Source organism: Cherax quadricarinatus, chromosome 93 (genome assembly GCF_038502225.1).
Source record: "Cherax quadricarinatus isolate ZL_2023a chromosome 93, ASM3850222v1, whole genome shotgun sequence".
NCBI lineage: Eukaryota > Metazoa > Arthropoda > Malacostraca > Decapoda > Parastacidae > Cherax > Cherax quadricarinatus.
The window spans coordinates 4239865-4255953 of record NC_091384.1 but is presented as its reverse complement, the minus strand read 5'-3'; the positions used below and the strand labels follow the sequence as shown (position 1 = coordinate 4255953).

The window sequence follows — 16089 nt, the reverse complement described above, 5'->3', positions numbered from 1 at the left end:
TGGTGGTAGTGTGGGTGGTGATGAGAGGTTGGTAGTGTGGCTGGTGATGAGAGGTTGGTGGTAGTGTGGCTGGTGATGAGAGGTTGGTAGTGTGGCTGGTGATGAGAGGTTGGTAGTGTGGCTGGTGATGAGAGGTTGGTGGTAGTGTGGGTGGTGATGAGAGGTTGGTGGTAGTGTGGGTGATGGTGAGGGTAGTGTGGGTGGTGATGGTGTTGGTGGTAGTGGTGTGCTGATAGTGAGGGTAGTGGGGTGGCTGAAGATACTGCCACTGATGAAGGCACTGGGAGGGCGAAACGTCTACATAAGATACCCAGATATTGCACTGAGGTCTGATCCTTCATCTTGTCGACACGTATACCAGACATGTACAACTTTCTCTCTCTCTTTCCGGGAACAAAAGCCAGCTGTATCCTCAGTATTATATTTCCTGGCGCTGGATGTCATGGTAGTAACCATATGTGTCGTTTTGACCTAGAGATGTCAGTAGACAGATAGGGATGTCGTAGTGTGTTCCAGTGTTGGTTCAGTAGTTACGACAGGACTTCCTACCAGTGCTGGAGTTACTATTACCACAAAGACTTGTGTGAGACAGTTGCAGTCTCTCTCTCTCTCTCTCTCTCTCTCTCTCTCTCTCTCTCTCTCTCTCTCTCTCTCTCTCTCTCTCTCTCTCTCTCTCTCTCTCTCTCTCTCTCTCTCTCTCTCTGGTGCAACATGTGGCAGGTGGTGGAGGCTAGTGCAACATGTGGCAGCTGGTGGAGGCTGGTGCAACATGTGGCAGCTGGTGGAGGCTGGTGCAACATGTGGCAGGTGGAGACTGGTGCAACATGTGGCAGGTGGTGGAGGCTGGTGCAACATGTGGCAGTTGGTGCAGCATGTGGCAGCTGGTGGAGGTTGGTGCAACATGTGGCAGCTGGTGGAGGCTGGTGCAACATGTGGCAGCTGGTGCAGCATGTGGCAGCTGGTGGAGGTTGGTGCAACATGTGGCAGCTGGTGGAGGCTGGTGCAACATGTGGCAGCTGGTGCAGCATGTGGCAGCTGGTGGAGGCTGTTGTAACGTGGCAGCTGGTGGAGGCTGGTGCAACATGTGGCAGCTGGTGCAGCATGTGGCAGTTGGTGGAGGCTGGTGCAGCATGTGGCAGCTGGTGGAGGCTGGTGCAACATGTGGCAGCTGGTGCAGCATGTGGCAGTTGGTGGAGGCTGGTGCAACATGTGGCAGCTGGTGCAGCATGTCGCAGCTGGTGCAGCATGTGGCAGCTGGTGGAGGCTGGTGCAACATGTGGCAGCTGGTGCAGCATGTCGCAGCTGGTGCAACATGTGGCAGCTGGTGTAGCAGTTGTCAAGCACTTTTCTGATAGAGTGTAAAGCTTGGTACTTAAAGGACCTCAGTTCGATCCCCTCTCCATTTATTTTTGTGTTCATGGTGTGTGTATATGTGTGTGTGTTTGTGTGTGTGTGTGTGTGTGTGTGTGTGTGTGTGTGTGTTGTGTGTGTGTGTTGTGTGTGTGTGTGTGTGTGTGTGTGTGTGTTGTGTGTGTGTGTGTGTTTTGTGTGTGTGTATGGTGCCAAATAGGTAAAATTGGTCAATTATCAAGAACTCATTTAAAATTAAGTTCTTCTAAAATTTTCTCTTATACGTTTAAAGATATATTTTTCTAATTTATGTTAATGTGAAAATTAATAATTTTGTACCAAAAGAACCTTAGAAAACTTACCTGACCTTATTATAACAAGCACAGTTTTGCCTAATCCAACTAAATATATTTTAGATAAGTCTACAATAATTTAATAATAAACAGAAATATATTTTTGTTTTGGTTAGATTCAGGATGATTTTTGCGAAATTATTGCAAACACAATTTTTCGCCTTGTTCGGCAAGAAGAGCGTTGCTATTTAAGCCAAAAATAGCAAATTTTAACTATTTGGCACGATATATATATATATATATATATATATATATATATATATATATATATATATATATATATATATATATATATATATAAACACTGATCTCTGGCTGAAGGAGACTCGAACCTACGAACCTTGGAACAAGGTACGCAGTGCTTTACCAATCTACCCACACTGGACCAATACCTTGGAGTCCAGCTTGCGCTAGACTTTGATCCAAGGCAGCCAGCTTTCAGGGAGAAGGCTTACAGCTTTTCATCTCATCCCCTGCAGTGTGGGTAGATTGGTATAGCACTGCGTACCTTGTTCCAGGGTTCGTAGGTTCGAGTCTCCTTCAGCCAGAGATCAGTGTTTGTGTATATTTCGCCTGCTCTTGCGAATTCCTTGCATACACACATATATATATATATATATATATATATATATATATATATATATATATATATATATATATATATAGTGAACGTAGTATAACGAGTATGCTGTAATATACAATAAGTATACCACGTAACATATCCCGGCATCACCATGTTTGTTACCTGTGTGTGTGTGTGACATAACACCGTGATAACACCGTGATAACATGTTATAATTGAGTATATATAAAGCTATGTGGTGGTTGTTGGGGGTTGTGATGAGGGAGAGAAGAACTACAACCCCCCACCCTCCCCCTCCTTGGTACAGCTGGTGCTACAGTGGATACCAACACTGTCGTAAACACTACGGCAGAAGGCGACCCTGGAGGAGGTGGAGGAGGAGGAGATGGAGGAGGAGGAGGAGGAGGAGGAGGCGAGGATGAGGAAGATGAGGATAGCACACCTGGAGGACAACCTGAGCAGGTCCTGACCTACATTGAGTTTAGTACACGTAAGTATGACCTGTGATACCTGGAGGTCAACCTCCATGCTTCCTAACCTGGCAGGTCTCTGTCTGTCTGTCTGTCTGTCTCTCTCTCTCTCTCTCTCTCTCTCTCTCTCTCTCTCTCTCTCCTTCGAATGATTCATTACTTGCCTTTTCTGTGTGTGTGTACCTAATGGTATATACAGGGGGTTGAGTCATAGCTCCTGGTCCTGCCACAATCGACTAACTTCACTTGTATCTGCCCTCCAGGGCCCAGTCACACCCACTCTTTAAGCTGTGTTAGGAACATAAGAAAGAAGGAACACTACAGAAGGCAGACTGGCCCATGCGAGGCAGGTCCAAGTCTCCTACCTGCTTAAGCCAATGCCCCAAGCTAGTCAGGTCAGGTCACATTCACCCAACGAGCACGGCATCTGACCTAGTAGCACAAGCTAGTCAGGTCCAACTCTGTGTACACTCACCTATTTGTGGTTGCAGGGGTCGAGTCATAGCTCCTGGCCCCGCCTCTTCGCTGAGTGTGTGTGTGTTTGGACTGGGGGGGGGAAGGCGTCTGTTATAGTTTCCAGTACTCACTTAATTCTGTTTGCAGGGGTCGAGTCATAGCTCCTGGCCCCAGTGATCATTGCAGCTTCCATAGTGGTCTTCCAAACAAAAGATCTACTTTTGTGAATAATTTCCATAACTTTTGTAGTTTGAGAGACGACACAATTCTGATTAATTAAACGAAACGTGATTGTGTTCACAAGAGAAAGGTTTGATAGTCTTAACCTTCAAAGAGTACAAAAGGCTTTGACCTGTTTTTTTGTCATATTGGAAAAGTATTGGGGGATTTTGTGTGTGTTAGTGTTGTGAGGGTTGAGAGACCTGGGGTTGATGGCTGGACGCTGGATTGAGCCTTATTCAACTGCTTCCAGTGACTGGGGCTTATAATGAACTGCTGTGATGGTTATCTTGTATACACTGGATGTGACTGATATGTCTGTCTGTGTCTGTCTCTCTGTCTCTCTCTGTCTCTGTCTCTCGCTCATATTCTATACACTGTGGCTGCCTGAGCCTGTCATCTGTTTACTCACCTAGTTGTACTCACCTAGTTGAGGTTGCGGGGGTCGAGTCCGAGCTCCTGGCCCCGCCTCTTCACTGATCGCTACTAGGTCACTCTCCCTGAGCCGTGAGCTTTATCATACCTCTGCTTAAAGCTATGTATGGATCCTGCCTCCACTACATCGCTTCCCAAACTATTCCACTTACTGACTACTCTGTGGCTGAAGAAATACTTCCTAACATCCCTGTGATTCATCTGTGTCTTCAGCTTCCAACTGTGTCCCCTTGTTACTGTGTCCAATCTCTGGAACATCCTGTCTTTGTCCACCTTGTCAGTTCCTCTCAGTATTTTGTATGTCGTTATCATGTCCCCCCTATCTCTCCTGTCCTCCAGTGTCGTCAGGTTGATTTCCCTTAACCTCTCCTCGTAGGACATACCTCTTAGCTCTGGGACTAGTCTTGTTGCAAACCTGTCTCTGTCTGTCTGTGTCTCTGTCTCTGTCTCTGTCTGTGTCTCTGTCTCTGTGTCTGTCTCTGTCTGTCTGTGTCTCTGTCTGTGTCTCTGTCTCTCATATTCTGCCAACTTTGGCTACCAAAGTCTGTCTGATGTCTGAGTGATACAGCTGAAGTGTGTGTGGGAGAAGAGGCTTCAGTTTCGCTTCATCTGAAGTGCCCTCTTCGGTACTACACTTTATTGTATTTCACACATTTCCTCCTTCCATCAGCGTTGCTTATTTCTGGTTTCTTCTGTCCTCGCGGGGGATCAGTCCCAGATCCCTGGGTGACAAATTTCTCAGCTTATTCATTGAAGGTGACTCCTTTGTGTGGACGCACTTGTGTGTGGTTGCTGGGGGTCGAGTCACAGCTCCTGGCCCCGCTGACCTGCTATATGGCTGACCTGCATAGTTACATTGTGGGAACACCCACAGTGTGTTGCTACACTATTCTATATGATTGTGGGTGTTCCCACAATGTAACTACCTGGCTGACCTGCTATATGACTGACCTGCTATATGGCTGACCTGCTATTTGGCTGACCTGCTGTATGGCTGACCTGCTATATGACTGACCTGCTATGTGGCTGACCTGCTATATGGCTGACCTGCTATTTGGCTGACCTGCTATATGGCTGACCTGCTATATGGCTGACCTGCTATATGGCTGACCTGCTATTTGGTTGACCTATGTGACTGACCTGCTATATGGCTGACCTGCTATATGACTGACCTGCAGTATGGCTGATCTGTTATATGACTGACCTGCTATATGACTGACCTGCTATATGACTAACCTACTATATGGCTGACCTGCTATATGGCTGACTTGCTATATCGCTGACCTGCTACATGACTGACCTGCTATATGGCTGACATGTTATATGGCTGACCTGCTACATGACTGACCTGCTATATGACTAACCCATATTGCTGACCTGCTGTATGGCTGACCCATATAGCTGACCCGTATGGCTGACCTGCTATATGGCTGACCCATATAGCTGACCTGCTATATGGCTGACCTGCTGTATGGCTGACCTGCTGTATGGCTGACCCATATAGCTGACCCGTATGGCTGACCTACTATATGGCTGACCCATATAGTTGACCTGCTATATGGCTGACCCATATAATTGACCTGCTATATGGCTGACCTTCTATATGACTGACCTGCTATATGGCTGACATGTTATATGGCTGACCTGCTACATGACTGACCTGCTACATGACTGACCTGCTATATGGCTGACCCATATGATTGACCTGCTACATGGCTGACCCATATGACTGACCTGCTATATGGCTGACCTATATGGCTTACCTATATGGCTGACCTTCTATATGGCTGACCTGCTATATGGCTGACATGTTATATGGCTGACCTGCTACATGACTGACCTGCTATATGGCTGACATGTTATATGGCTGACCTGCTACATGACTGACCTGCTATATGGCTGACCCACATGTCTGACCTGCTGTATGGCTGACCTGCTGTATGGCTGACCCATATAGCTGACCCGTATGGCTGACCCATATAGCTGACCCGTATGGCTGACCCATATAGCTGACCCGTATGGCTGACCCATATAGCTGACCTGCTATATGGCTGACCCATATAGCTGACCTATATGATTGACCTGCTATATGGCTGACCCATATAGCTGACCTGCTATATGGCTGACCCATATAGCTGACCTGCTATATGGCTGACCCATATAGCTGACCTGCTATATGGCTGACCCATATAGCTGACCTGCTATATGGCTGACCCATATAGCTGACCTGCTATATGGCTGATCGTACATGTCTTGAGTGAACTTGTGATTGCCTGCCACTCCCCCAGGAGACGGGTTAATACCTCTGAGTTAGACTCTAACTCGCGTCCCTTGTTTCTTCCCGACAGATCCGCCGCAATTCGAGGAGAAGCCGCGGGACCAGCGCGTCATGAGCGATCGCGTAGCGTCGTTCACCTGTCGGGCCACCGGAAACCCTGAACCCAAGATTCAGTGGCGTAAAAACAACCGCAGAATCAGCGGCAACGCGCGATTCATCGTCCTGCAGGTGCCCGGAGGCTCCATACTGAGGATCGAGCCCGTAAAGTACCAGAGAGATGAGGCTGAGTACGAATGCGTGGTTGAGAACGCTGCCGGCGACACTATCAGGGCGTCAGCCAAGCTGGAAGTACTCTCAGATGACCGTAAGTACTCTAACATGATAGTTATATATTGTGGGAACACCCACAGTGTGTTGCTACACTATTCTATATGATAGTTACATTGTGGGAACACCCACAGTGTGTTGCTACACTATTCTGTATGATAGTTACATTGTGGGAACATCCACAGTGTGTTGTTACACTATTCTATATGATAGTTACATTGTGGGAACACCCACAGTGTGTTGCTACACTATTCTATATGATAGTTACATTGTGGGAACACCCACAGTGTGTTGCTACACTATTCTATATGATAGTTACATTGTGGGAACACCCACAGTGTGTTGCTACACTATTCTATATGATAGTTACATTGTGGGAACACCCACAGTGTGTTGTTACACTATTCTATATGATAGTTACATTGTGGGAACACCCACAGTGTGTTGCTACACTATTCTATATGATAGTTACATTGTGGGAACACCCACAGTGTGTTGCTACACTATTCTATATGATAGTTACATTGTGGGAACACCCACAGTGTGTTGTTACACTATTCTATATGATAGTTACATTGTGGGAACACCCACAGTGTGTTGCTACACTATTCTATATGATAGTTACATTGTGGGAACACCCACAGTGTGTTGCTACACTATTCTATATGATAGTTACATTGTGGGAACACCCACAGTGTGTTGCTACACTATTCTATATGATAGTTACATTGTGGGAACACCCACAGTGTGTTGTTACACTATTCTATGTGATAGTTACATTGTGGGAACACCCACAGTGTGTTGTTACACTATTCTATGTGATAATTACATTGTGGGAACACCCACAGTGTGTTGTTACACTATTCTATGTGATAATTACATTGTGGGAACACCCACAGTGTGTTGTTACACTATTCTATGTGATAGTTACATTGTGGGAACACTCACAGTGTGTTGCTATATTATTCTGTATGATACATTGTGGGAATACAGTGTGTTGCTACACTATTCTATGTGACAGTTACATTGTGGGAACACCCACAGTGTGTTGTTACACTATTCTATGTGATAATTACATTGTGGGAACACCCACAGTGTGTTGTTACACTATTCTATATGATAGTTACATTGTGGGAACACCCACAGTGTGTTGCTACACTATTCTATATGATAGTTACATTGTGGGAACACCCACAGTGTGTTGTTACACTATTCTATATGATAGTTACATTGTGGGAACACCCACAGTGTGTTGCTACACTATTCTATATGATAGTTACATTGTGGGAACACCCACAGTGTGTTGCTACACTATTCTATATGATAGTTACATTGTGGGAACACCCACAGTGTGTTGCTACACTATTCTATATGATAGTTACATTGTGGGAACACCCACAGTGTGTTGTTACACTATTCTATATGATAGTTACATTGTGGGAACACCCACAGTGTGTTGCTACACTATTCTATATGATAGTTACATTGTGGGAACACCCACAGTGTGTTGCTACACTATTCTATATGATAGTTACATTGTGGGAACACCCACAGTGTGTTGCTACACTATTCTATATGATAGTTACATTGTGGGAACACCCACAGTGTGTTGCTACACTGTTCTATATGATTGTGGGTGTTCCCACAATGTTACTACCTGGGGGACCATGTCCCTAGTAGTCCCACCAGGTCCCCAGTAGTTCCGCCAGATCCCCAGTAGTCCCACCAGGTACCCAGTAGTCCCACCAGGTCCCCAGTACCACCAAGTCCCCAGTAGTCCCACCAGGCCCCCAGTAGTCCCACCAGGTACCCAGTAGTCCCACCAGGCCCCCAGTAGTCCCGCCAGGTCCCCAGTACCACCAGGTCCCCAGTAGTCCCACCAGGTCCCCAGTAGTCCCGCCAGGTTCCCAGGCAGTCCCACCAGGCCCCCAGTAGTCCCGCCAGGTCCCCAGTAGTCCCGCCAGGTTCTCAGTAGTCCCGCCAGGTCCCCAGTAGTCCCACCAGGCCCCCAGTAGTCCCGCCAGGTCCCCAGTAGTTCCACCAGGTCCTCAGTAGTCCCGCCAGGTCTCCAGTAGGCCCGCCAGGTCCCCATTAGTCCCACCAGGTCCCCAGTAGCCCCACCAGGTCCCCAGTAGTCCCAACAGGTCCTTAGTCCCGCCAGGTCCCCAGTAGTCCCACCAGGTCCTCAGTCCCGCCAGGTCCCCAGTAGTTCCACCAGGTCCTCAGTAGTCCCGCCAGGTCCCCAGTAGTCCCGCCAGGTCCCCAGTAGTCCCACCAGGCCCCCAGTAGTCCCACCAGGCCCCCAGTAGTCCCGCCAGGCCCCCAGTAGTTCCACCAGGTCCTCAGTAGTCCCGCCAGGTCCCAGTAGGCCCACCAGGTCCTCAGTAGTCCCACCAGGTCCCCAGTAGTTCTACCAGGTCCCCAGTAGTCCCACCAGGTCCCTAGTAGTCCCACCAGGTCCCCAGTAGTCTCGCCAGGTCTTACGTCCCGCCAGGTCACCAGTAGTTCCACCAGGTCCTCAGTAGTCCCGCCAGGTCCCCAGTAGTCCCGCCAGGTCCCCAGTAGTCCCACCAGGCCCCCAATACCACCAGGTCCCCAGTAGTCCCGCCAGGCCCCCAGTAGGCCCGCCAGGTCCCCAGTAGTCCCACCAGGTCCCCAGTACTACCAGGTCCCCAGTAGTCCCACCAGGTCCCCAGTAATCTCGGCTGGCCCCTAGTAGTCCCACCAGGTTCCCAGTAGTCCCGCGAGGCCCCCAGTAGTCCCGCCAGGTCCCTAGTAGTCCTGCCAGGTCCTCAGTAGTTCCACCAGGTCCCCAGTAGTCCCACCAGGCCCCTAGTAGTCCCACCAGGCCCCTAGTAGTCCCGCCAGGCCCTCAGTAGTCCCACCAGGCCCTAGTAATCCCTCCAGGTCTCCAGTAGTCCCACCAGGCCCCCAGTAGTCCCACCAGGTCCCCGGTAGTCTCACCAGACTCCCAGTAGTCCCACCAGGTCCCCAGTAGTCCCACCACGCCCCCAGTAGTCCCACCAGTCCCTAGTAATCCCACCAGGTCCCCAGTAATCCCACCAGATCCCAAGTAGTCCCACCAGGCTCCCAGTAGTCCCACCAGGTCCCCAGTAGTCCCGCCTGGTATCCAGTAGTCCCGCCTGGTCCCCAGTAGTCCCGCCAGGTCCCCAGTTGTCCCACCAGGTCCCCAGTAACCCCACCAGGCCCCCAGTCGTCCCACCAGGTCCATAGTAGTTCACCAGGCTCCCAGTAGTCCCACCAGGTCCCCAGTAGTCCCACCAGCCCCCAGTAGTCCCACGATGCCCCAAGTAGTCCCATCAGGTCCCCAGTAGACCCACCAGGCCCCCAGTAGACCCACCAGGCCCCCAGTAGTCTCACCAGGTCCCCAGTAGTCCCACCAGGCCCCCATTACTCCCACCAAGTCCCCAGTAGTCCCACCAGGCCCCCAGTAGTCCCACCAGGTCCCCAGTAGTCTCACCAGGCTCCCAGTAGTCCCACCAGGTCCCCAGTAGTCCCACCAGGTCCCCAGTAGTCCCGCCTGGTCCCCAGTAGTTCCGCCTGGTCCCAGTAGTCCCGCCAGGTCCCCAGTAGTCCCACCAGGCCCCCAGTAGTCCCACCAGGTCCCCAGTAGCCCCACCAGGCCCCCAGTAGCCCCACCAGGTCCCCAGTAGTCTCACCAGGCTCCCAGTAGTCCCACCAGGTCCCCAGTAGTCCCACCAGGCCCCCAGTAGTCCCACGATGCCCCAAGTAGTCCCACCAGGTCCCCAGTAGACCCACCAGACCCCCTGTAGTCCCGCCAGGCCCCCAGTAGTCCCACCAGGTCCCCAGTAGTCCCACCAGGTCCCCAGTAGTCCCACCAGGCCCCCAGTAGTCCCACCAGGTCCCCAGTAGTCCCACCAGGCCCCCAGTAGTCCCACCAGGTCCCCAGTAGACCCACCAGGCCCCCAGTAGTCCCACCAGGTCCCCAGTAGACCCACCAGGCTCCCAGTAGTCCCACCAGGTCCCCAGTAGACCCACCAGGCCCCCAGTAGTCCCACCAGGCCCCCAGTAGACCCACCAGACCCCCAGTAGTCCCACCAGGTCCCCAGTGACCTTGGGACCTCCGAGAAGCGTGAGGTCTAATTGTCCTCATTTAATTGGTGGGTTATTATTAGTTAACGATTTAGGCCAAGAGTGATTACTCGAGGAAGACAATTATAGTCAACCACATGGTCTCTCTCTCTCTCTCTCTCTCTCTCTCTCTCTCTCTCTCTCTCTCTCTCTCTCTCTCTCTCTCTCTCTCTCTCTCAAATTAGAGTTCTTACAATGCTGTAACCAAACCTTCTATAGGTCAGATTTTCATTACCTAACCTAACTAAACGTTACCTGACCTAACAGTATGTTAGTAACACTGATACATGTGTTGCTGTGTGTTACAGTAACACTGATACATGTGTAGCTGTGTGTTACAGTAACACTGATACATGTGTAGCAGTGTGTTACAGTAACACTGATACATGTGTAGCTGTGTGTTACAGTAACACTGATACATGTGTAGCAGTGTGTTACAGTAACACTGATACATGTGTAGCAGTGTGTTACAGTAACACTGATACATGTGTAGCTGTGTGTTACAGTAACACTGATACATGTGTAGCTGTGTGTTACAGTAACACTGATACATGTGTAGCAGTGTGTTACAGTAACACTGATACATGTGTAGCAGTGTGTTACAGTAACACTGATACATGTGTAGCTGTGTGTTACAGTAACACTGATACATGTGTTGCTGTGTGTTACAGTAACACTGATACATGTGTAGCAGTGTGTTACAGTAACACTGATACATGTGTAGCAGTGTGTTACAGTAACACTGATACATGTGTAGCTGTGTGTTACAGTAACACTGATACATGTGTTGCTGTGTGTTACAGTAACACTGATACATGTGTAGCAGTGTGTTACAGTAACACTGATACATGTGTAGCAGTGTGTTACAGTAACACTGATACATGTGTTGCTGTGTGTTACAGTAACACTGATACATGTGTAGCAGTGTGTTACAGTAACACTGATACATGTGTAGCTGTGTGTTACAGTAACACTGATACATGTGTAGCAGTGTGTTACAGTAACACTGATACATGTGTAGCAGTGTGTTACAGTAACACTGATACATGTGTAGCTGTGTGTTACAGTAACACTGATACATGTGTAGCAGTGTGTTACAGTAACACTGATACATGTGTAGCAGTGTGTTACAGTAACACTGATACATGTGTAGCAGTGTGTTACAGTAACACTGATACATGTGTAGCTGTGTGTTACAGTAACACTGATACATGTGTAGCTGTGTGTTACAGTAACACTGATACATGTGTAGCAGTGTGTTACAGTAACACTGATACATGTGTAGCAGTGTGTTACAGTAACACTGATACATGTGTAGCAGTGTGTTACAGTAACACTGATACATGTGTAGCTGTGTGTTACAGTAACACTGATACATGTGTAGCTGTGTGTTACAGTAACACTGATACATGTGTAGCAGTGTGTTACAGTAACACTGATACATGTGTAGCAGTGTGTTACAGTAACACTGATACATGTGTAGCTGTGTGTTACAGTAACACTGATACATGTGTAGCAGTGTGTTACAGTAACAGTGTGTTACAGTAACACTGATACATGTGTAGCAGTGTGTTACAGTAACAGTGTGTTACAGTAACACTGATACATGTGTAGCAGTGTGTTACAGTAACACTGATACATGTGTAGCAGTGTGTTACAGTAACACTGATACATGTGTTGCTGTGTGTTACAGTAACACTGATACATGTGTAGCAGTGTGTTACAGTAACACTGATACATGTGTAGCTGTGTGTTACAGTAACAGTGTGTTACAGTAACACTGATACATGTGTAGCAGTGTGTTACAGTAACAGTGTGTTACAGTAACACTGATACATGTGTAGCAGTGTGTTACAGTAACACTGATACATGTGTACAGTGTGTTACAGTAACACTGATACATGTGTAGCTGTGTGTTACAGTAACACTGATACATGTGTAGCAGTGTGTTACAGTAACACTGATACATGTGTAGCAGTGTGTTACAGTAACACTGATACATGTGTAGCTGTGTGTTACAGTAACACTGATACATGTGTAGCAGTGTGTTACAGTAACACTGATACATGTGTAGCTGTGTGTTACAGTAACACTGATACATGTGTAGCAGTGTGTTACAGTAACACTGATACAGCTGTGTGTTACAGTAACACTGATACAGTGTGTTACAGTAACAGTGTGTTACAGTAACACTGATACATGTGTAGCAGTGTGTTACAGTAACAGTGTGTTACAGTAACACTGATACATGTGTAGCAGTGTGTTACAGTAACACTGATACATGTGTAGCAGTGTGTTACAGTAACAGTGTGTTACAGTAACACTGATACATGTGTAGCACTGATACATGTGTAGCAGTGTGTTAAAGTAACAGTGTGTTAAAGTAACAGTGTGTTAAAGTAACAGTGTGTTAAAGTAGCAGTGTGTTAAAGTAACAGTGTGTTAAAGTAACTGTGTTAAAGTAACAGTGTGTTAAAGTAACAGTGTGTTAAAGTAACACTGATACATGTGTAGCAGTGTGTTACAGTAACACTGATACATGTGTAGCAGTGTGTTACAGTAACACTGATACATGTGTGGCTGTGTGTTACAGTAACACTGATTCATGTGTAGCTGTGTGTTACAGTAACACTGATACATGTGTAGCTGTGTGTTACAGTAACACTGATACATGTGTGGCAGTGTGTTACAGTAACAGTGTGTTACAGTAACACTGATACATGTGTAGCTGTGTGTTACAGTAACAGTGTGTTACAGTAACACTGATACATGTGTAGCAGTGTGTTACAGTAACAGTGTGTTACAGTAACACTGATACATGTGTAGCAGTGTGTTACAGTAACACTGATACATGTGTAGCAGTGTGTTACAGTAACACTGATACATGTGTAGCTGTGTGTTACAGTAACACTGATACATGTGTAGCTGTGTGTTACAGTAACAGTGTGTTACAGTAACACTGATACATGTGTAGCAGTGTGTTACAGTAACAGTGTGTTACAGTAACACTGATACATGTGTAGCAGTGTGTTACAGTAACAGTGTGTTACAGTAACACTGATACATGTGTAGCTGTGTGTTACAGTAACACTGATACATGTGTAGCAGTGTGTTACAGTAACAGTGTGTTACAGTAACACTGATACATGTGTAGCAGTGTGTTACAGTAACAGTGTGTTACAGTAACACTGATACATGTGTAGCAGTGTGTTACAGTAACACTGATACATGTGTAGCAGTGTGTTACAGTAACACTGATACATGTGTAGCTGTGTGTTACAGTAACACTGATACATGTGTAGCTGTGTGTTACAGTAACAGTGTGTTACAGTAACACTGATACATGTGTAGCAGTGTGTTACAGTAACAGTGTGTTACAGTAACACTGATACATGTGTAGCAGTGTGTTACAGTAACACTGATACATGTGTAGCAGTGTGTTACAGTAACACTGATACATGTGTAGCTGTGTGTTACAGTAACACTGATACATGTGTAGCTGTGTGTTACAGTAACACTGATACATGTGTAGCTGTGTGTTACAGTAACACTGATACATGTGTAGCAGTGTGTTACAGTAACACTGATACATGTGTAGCAGTGTGTTACAGTAACACTGATACATGTGTGGCAGTGTGTTACAGTAACACTGATACATGTGTAGCAGTGTGTTACAGTACTGATACATGTGTGGCAGTGTGTTACAGTAACACTGATACATGTGTAGCAGTGTGTTACAGTAACACTGCAGCTGTGTGTTACAGTAACACTGATACATGTGTAGCAGTGTGTTACAGTAACACTGATACATGTGTAGCAGTGTGTTACAGTAACACTGATACATGTGTGGCAGTGTGTTACAGTAACACTGATACATGTGTAGCAGTGTGTTACAGTAACACTGATACATGTGTGGCTGTGTGTTACAGTAACACTGATTCATGTGTAGCAGTGTGTTGTAATTCTTGTCTTCAAACACTGGAGGTAGAGGAGGCTGGGCTTGTGAGATACTGGGTTAGTAAATAACGACTTGGTTATTAACGAAGGTTGTGATTATTAACGAAGGTTGTGGTTATTAACGATGGTTGTGATTATTAACGAAGGTTGTGGTTATTAACGAGGTCGTTAATCACGTACACAGCAGCACTAACGATGGTTGTGGTTAACGATGGTTGTGGTTATTAACGAGGTCGTTAATCACGTACACAGCAGCACTAACGATGGTTGTGGTTAACGATGGTTGTGGTTATTAACGAGGTCGTTAATCACGTACACAGCAGCACTAGCGATCCTCAACTTTCCTTCATAATAGACAAAAATATATATAATTTTTTCAACCTTATATATCCAAAAATTTTTTCTCATTAGTAGAGGAACAAGATCAGTGTTGCGAGTTACTGTTATTGATCAACCAGTTACCGTTATTGATCAACCAGTTATTGATCAACCAGTTACTGTTATTGATCAACCAGTTACTGTTATTGATCAACCAGTTACCGTTATTGATCAACCAGTTATTGATCAACCAGTTACTGTTTGTGGAAAATTTTTTAATTTTCCGAAACTATAGTGCCTAATAGGTGTTTAATGTGTCTATATGGGTCAAAAATGTATTTGAAAATAAGAGTAGAACCAAGAGCTCCCTTTGCGCATGCGCGGATGTGCGGGGGGGAGTGGCGGGTTTGTTTTGAAGGTGGAGAGGAAGCGGAAAAGGCATGGTACCACGAAATTGGCATTCACGGCGGCCTAAGGATTAATATAGGCCTCATTTCGTAATAGGAAGTGTCGTGACTGTTCCTAGTGGAGAGTGAGGGAACGTGATTTACGGGACCACGATAATAGAGTGGTAAAAGGTGATTACGGGTAGGACCGGGGGTGACTGACGCGTCGTCCTGGACTGAGCCCCGGGAAAATTACCCTTGGTTTAATCATCACTCATCGGTCTCAGATCTTAATGGAGTGATCTCTAATGTGTATAATAATTTGAGTCATTAAATCGTCTTGTGAATTGTAATGTAATTAAGGATAATAACGCTAAGTTAAGAGAATATGTGAAGTGAAATAAGTCGTTTGCTCCGAGTGAACACGCTAGACCTCGTTGTTAACGAGACGAGGAAAGGGAAACTCCTTGAGTCACGACGTCTAAAGCAGGACAAACCAGCGGATACCTCGTCCTGCTGGAATGAGAATCGTGTCGGTGTAGCAGGACATCGAAAATGAGATGGTGAATCAAGAAATGAGGAATATCAATCACCCACAGTTAAGTAACCCTTCTAGTTATAGCAACCTTAGACTGGCCAGTGGTGGTATGTTATAATTAGATAGGTTATGAGTGATCCAGCTACATCAAGTGACCACCAGAGAACATCTGGTAAGTAGTGGGATTATGTACAAATGTTTTCCTTGACGGATGTATCCAGGTGTATCCTACCCCCCTCCCCTTCATTCAGCTAAACTAATATAATCTATACAGTCCACAATTAATTAGTAGCACCGTACTTGTGG

The 16089-nt window shown here is 46.7% G+C and overlaps 1 protein-coding gene across 1 annotated transcript in view; it reads left to right on the top strand.

The window, feature by feature from the left end:
- LOC138855409 (tyrosine-protein phosphatase Lar-like) overlaps positions 1-16089 on the top strand; it is a 1956413-nt gene that overhangs the window by 1374780 nt on the left and 565544 nt on the right. Inside the window, exon 5 of the mRNA XM_070104642.1 lies at positions 6215-6508. Coding sequence (XP_069960743.1) covers positions 6215-6508 — 294 coding nt within the window. The remainder of the gene's footprint in view (positions 1-6214; positions 6509-16089) is intronic.